Below are 6,000 nucleotides of genomic sequence, written 5' to 3'. Positions count from 1 at the left end.
TGTACGTTGGTATGTATCTGTTAGTTAAGAGAGAAGAAACTCATTTTATATAGATATTCCATCATCATTAAAAATGACGCTGTCACATGTAGCACGATGCTCTTCGAAAGAGGAGAAAAAACAGTAGATCTGAATATTTTGATCTTTAAGCAATGTTATTTATGAAGCAATAAATTTTCAAGGGAAATAATTCCGTCATGTATTTAGAGTGATCTCCCTTCTTAATTTATACCCACGCAATCACCTGCTGACCTATTTCCGTGTATTTTGTCACCGTGTGTTTACCGGTTGCTATGACTACCACTGTTTACCTTAAAGCAATACGAATCATCACATCACAACATAGTCACACCTGGCACCGCGACATCAACATCACTTTACGATTATTAAGTCGAATGATGACAAGTTATCTCAAAGATTCTGTGGGTCAAGAAAAATTACCATCATTGTCTAACACGTGGAACGGTCATGCTGGGGCAACACTTACCCGCATATCTGCTGCTCGATCAACAGAAGACGCTCTGCCTTTTCGGAGTAATTCCACAAATGTGTTATCGAAAATGGACAGCCATTCCTTAAGGCCCCCATCTCCTTCACAAACAAGACGAAGTATGCTAGATGTGAGTCCATTTTTTTAAATATTTCAAGTGTGTTCTTTTTCTTACTAAAACCAGACCCAATTCTCGTAAATATCTATGAACTTCGAAAAGCAATTTTTGGCTTCCATATTGATCTTTGTCTTTTTCTGCGTGTGTGGACCATTCTTTTTTTTTTTTTGGATGGAACTGTGACTGGTTCTATATACTTGAATTTGCTGTGACAATCTGTTATATGCAGCATTCAAGAGAACGATGAAGACGTGGAGTTTTATTTTCAGCAAGATGGGATGACCCCACACTACAATAGTATTGTAAGGACGTACCTTGATATTTTGCCTGACAGGTGGATTGGACAAAGAGGTCCAGGGCAATATCCTCTACGCCACCAGGTCTATAAACATACACATATACATACATAAATACACACACACACATACATACATACATATATATATATATATGTGTGTGAAGTTTTATGGGTGGAAATCAAATCGATGTTTGTGTGTGGTGTTGATATCATTATCTCTCCGGATTTTATCTTCAGTAACTATGGTTAACATGAACCGTCGATGAATGCAGACATAAATGTTTCACTCGGCCGCACATGTACAAGTGATAGCCTGTCTGTTCATTATAAATATATTTCCTTCTTCCGCGAGTCTTGAGCTTATAGCCTGCACAAGATTTAAGCTACTTAACCCTTTCGTTACCAACCTGGCTGAAACCTGCTCTGGCTCCGAGTATAAAATGTTTTGTTTTCATAAGTTTTGAATCAAAATCTTCCACCAAACCTTAGTCACAATTTATGTTCCTAACACTAGCTTAATGTTAACTAAGTTATTTTACTGAATTCTTTGTTATATTTAAAATTAATTGGAAGAAACACCACAGAGCATCTCAACAGAAATATGGTAACAAAAGGGTTAAAATATATAATAGAGAAACAATTCTTAACCCTTTTGATACCAACCTGGCTGAAACCGCTTCTGGCTCTGTAGTAGAAATGTTTTGTTTTCATATGTTTTGAATCAAAATCTTCCACCAAACCTTAGTCGCAATTTATGTTCCTAACACTAGCTGAATGATAACTAAGATATTTTACTAAATCCTTTGTTATATTTAAAATTAATTGGAAGAAACAGAGCCTCTGTAAATAAATGCAATAACAAAAGGGTTAAGAAGATTACGTATTTTATAAATGGAAATATAATAAAAATAATTATTTTAGAAGAGAATTTTTGTATTAGTAAATGTAAATAATATGTTAGTGAAATTGTAAACATGGAAAATAAAAAGAAAACTGATTTTAAAAACAAGTAAAGCAAGTTGGAAATAATACTTCACAACACGGCACTGTCTAACTTTTTAGCATTCTTTCAGTATTGGTCTACAGATTGTCGGTATGAGGAGATGACGTCACTCACCTCTTTTTCATCCTAGACTCTTTACCTATGACACGAGGGAAGGTTGTGTGGGTGAATGACATCGTGTACCAATAACGAAGGATTGCCAACTTTTTAAACTTCTAAATGGGATTAAATTCTAAATGATGACTGTTTTACCTTTGTGTTTGTTCTGTGAAATGGAAGCCGAGCTCCAGTCAAGCCAAGTCCGTGATTTTGTTTTCATCTCTGATTCTGATTATTATATTTCATTCATAACATTCATGGTCTTAGCAGAGAAAGTTCAAACCCCTGGTTAAACATCATCCCTGGCACCGTGGGTGCTTTTAATAGAGTCCAGTCTGTTGCAAGTACCCAGGGTGCCAGTGATGATGTTTGGGCCAAATCTTTGCTTCGAGGATCTCTCTCTCTCTCTCTTTCTCTCTCTCATTATTCTCTCTCATCAGACGCTCCCTAAAGAAATATGGGCACTAACATCCCTCCTGACTAAAAGGTAAACAAAAAAGACTCAAACATTCCCTTATCCTGAGTTTCATCTACAATTGGAGAGGGACCAAGGGATTATAATAATAATAATAATAATAATAATAATAATAATAATAATAATAATTGTGTACAGTGCTAAGGTGCACTACAACTCATCTAAAGTGTATATATAATCAGGTGTATTCACTATAGCAAGACTCTTGTGCTTGTCCTATCATTCTTTGACCCCCAACACTTGGTATAAAACTACCTCTCTCCCACTTAGCCTAGGGAGATTTTTTTCCTTTTTTTATAATAATAATAATAATAATAATATAATAATAATAATAATTATGTATCCCTATATATGATAATTGCAACTAGGATATTAAATAACGCCCCATAAGGAAACCTGCAGGGCCTTATTTATACTGAAGGTCAGATATGTTGGTATCTCTAGTCTGAGAAGGTCCATAAAAACTGTGGGTCTGTGTCTTCATTGAGTGAAATAAAAAAAAATATCAATATCCAGAAGTACTTTTGACTTCATTACAACAGATCTAATTAGGTGGTTCTCTCAGGTAGGTGGGAGAGAGAGGTGGGAGTGGCAATTTGACACAAAGAAAATGATTTCCTTTACTCTTTTACTCTTTTACTCTTTTACTTGTTTCAGTCATTTGACTGTGGCCATGCTGGAGCACCGCCTTTTTTAGTCGAGCATATCGACCCCAGGACTTATTCTTTGTAAGCCCAGTACTTATTCTATCGGTCTCTTTTTGCCGAACCGCTAAGTTACGGGGACGTAAACACACCAGCATCGGTTGTCAAGCAATGCTAGGGGGACAAACACAGACACACACACATATATATATATTTCTTTACTACCCACAAGGGGCTAAACACAGAGGGGACAAACAAGGACAGACAAAGGGATTAAGTCGACTACATCGACCCCAGCGTAACTGGTACTTAATTTATCGACCCCGAAAGGATGAAAGGCAAAGTCGACCTCGGCGGAATTTGAACTCGGAACGTAACGACAGACGAATTTCGCCCGGCGTGCTAACGTTTCTACCAGCTCGCCGCCTTTATATATATATATACATATATTCAAAGAGCAATAAAGATTCAAGTTAATTTAAAAAAATTTACTTGAATATGGTACCTAACTTAGATGCACCAAAAAAAACTATACTGATTTAACAATACAGTAATGTGGGGTGATTATAAGCGAGAAAGAAGCAACAAGAATGGATAGGTTTTTAGTACGATCGTTTCATACAAGGACAGGTTTTATTAAAAGTTGCAAAGATTACAGCATATAAACGAGTCCCGTACTCATCAGCTAAAATACATGTAAGTTCTCTAGACATCCTAGTGTTTGAGGCTATACTCATGAAGTAATGTAGATAATTAAAGTTCTTTAAAGATGATGTACAGTCTTATCACAGAATTTTAAAAAAGTTTTGATAGCATCACAGAGAAGGTGACCTAATCCATATGAATTTCCATAGATATGATGAGGGATTATATACTCACAGAAGACAAATTTATCCATTGTTAATTACAATGAGGTGGGTCTCAATTCCTGCTTATTAGCATTACAGAGAGGGTGAATTAATCCTTTGTATATATGCACAGATTCCAATGGTGTAGATGTAAATTTCCAGAGAAATGGAGATGAATTTCATATTCACAGGCGATAAATTTTACAATGGTTGAACACAATGAGGTAGGTATCAATCCTTGTTATATGATTAGGTGTTTGCCACATTAATCACATTACTGCTATTCACAAGAGGCTGTAGCTATTTAACTCTTAGAGGCTGAAGGGCTTACTAGATCGGCCAAGATAGAGAAGGGAATAGAGGAAGAGAGAGAAAATAATGTTTCCTGTTCTCTTCTCTTTTAGTCCCCCTTTCCCCCCCCCCCTTTTTGCTCCTCCTCCATTATTTTCTCTCTTTTCCTCTATTCCCTTCTCTATTCTTGGCCGATCTAGTAAGCCCTTCAGCCTCTAAGAGTTAAATAGCTACAGCCTCTTGTGAATAGCAGTAATGTGATTAATGTGGCAAACACCTAATCATATAACAAGGATTGATACCTACCTCATTGTGTTCAACCATTGTAAAATTTATCGCCTGTGAATATGAAATTCATCTCCATTTCTCTGGAAATTTACATCTACACCATTGGAATCTGTGCATATATACAAAGGATTAATTCACCCTCTCTGTAATGCTAATAAGCAGGAATTGAGACCCACCTCATTGTAATTAACAATGGATAAATTTGTCTTCTGTGAGTATATAATCCCTCATCATATCTATGGAAATTCATATGGATTAGGTCACCTTCTCTGTGATGCTATCAAAACTTTTTTAAAATTCTGTGATAAGACTGTACATCATCTTTAAAGAACTTTAATTATCTACATTACTTCATGAGTATAGCCTCAAACACTAGGATGTCTAGAGAACTTACATGTATTTTAGCTGATGAGTACGGGACTCGTTTATATGCTGTAATCTTTGCAACTTTTAATAAAACCTGTCCTTGTATGAAACGATCGTACTAAAAACCTATCCATTCTTGTTGCTTCTTTCTCGCTTATATATACATATATATATATATACACACATATATATATATACATATATACGACAGGCTTCTTTCAGTTTCCGTCTACCAAATCCACTCACAAGGCATTGGTCGGCCCGGGGCTATAGCAGAAGACACTTGCCCAAGATGCCACGCAAAGTAATATTATTGAAGGAGAGAAAGACTGTAATTATGGTAGGAGTGTTTGTGGTGATGCTTCTGAGGAATTATTTCAAATGTTTAGAAATATGTAGAATTGAAAATCAATAATTTTATATCTGAATTTATTGATCTGTCCTTCAATTTGAAAAAAAACAAACGCAGCAATAAATATCATTAAACAGTGTATGCTGCTAAACTGTTAAATTAATTCGTTGTTTTCTGTTGTCTGTTCATGAGATGCCATTCAGATGCTCCAGTGTCACAATACCATTCATGATAATGTTTAAACTTGTTCAAGAGTATCAGTTATTTTTGTATCATGGCAAATGTTCAAGAGCAAATGTTGAACGATTGTTTACTTAAAGGCTTGAGAAATATGATTGGTAAATTAATAAGTGGTTTGGTACATTACAGTTCTACATCCTAATCATAAGAAGGTGGAGGCGAAATGGCCAAGTGGTTAGGGCAGCGGACTCGCGGTCGTAGGATCGCGGTTTCGATTCCCAGACCGGGCATTGTGTGTGTTTATTGAGCGAAAACACCTAAAGCTTCACAAGGCTCCTGCAGGGGGTGGTGGTGAACCCTGCTGTACTCTTTCACCACAACTTTCTCTCACTCTTTCTTCCTGTTTCTGTTGTACCTGTATTTCAAAGGGCCAGCCTTGTCACACTCTGTGTCACGCTGAATCTCTTCGAGAACTACGTTAAGGGTACACGTGTCTGTGGAATGCTCAGCCACTTGCACGTTAATTCCACGAGCAAGCTGTTCCGTTG

At 36.5% G+C, this 6,000-nt stretch overlaps 1 protein-coding gene across 1 annotated transcript in view; it reads left to right on the top strand.

Annotated features, from left to right (window-relative positions):
• The first annotated feature begins 290 nt into the window (after positions 1-290).
• Positions 291-6,000, top strand: part of LOC115213423 (coiled-coil domain-containing protein 170-like) — a 34,887-nt gene continuing 29,177 nt past the window's right edge. Inside the window, exon 1 of the mRNA XM_029782389.2 lies at positions 291-620. Within this exon, the coding sequence (XP_029638249.2) occupies positions 294-620 (327 nt within the window). The 5' untranslated portion in view covers positions 291-293. The remainder of the gene's footprint in view (positions 621-6,000) is intronic.

Source organism: Octopus sinensis, linkage group LG6 (assembly GCF_006345805.1).
Source record: "Octopus sinensis linkage group LG6, ASM634580v1, whole genome shotgun sequence".
NCBI lineage: Eukaryota > Metazoa > Mollusca > Cephalopoda > Octopoda > Octopodidae > Octopus > Octopus sinensis.
This window is presented reverse-complemented; position numbering and strand designations above follow the sequence as displayed.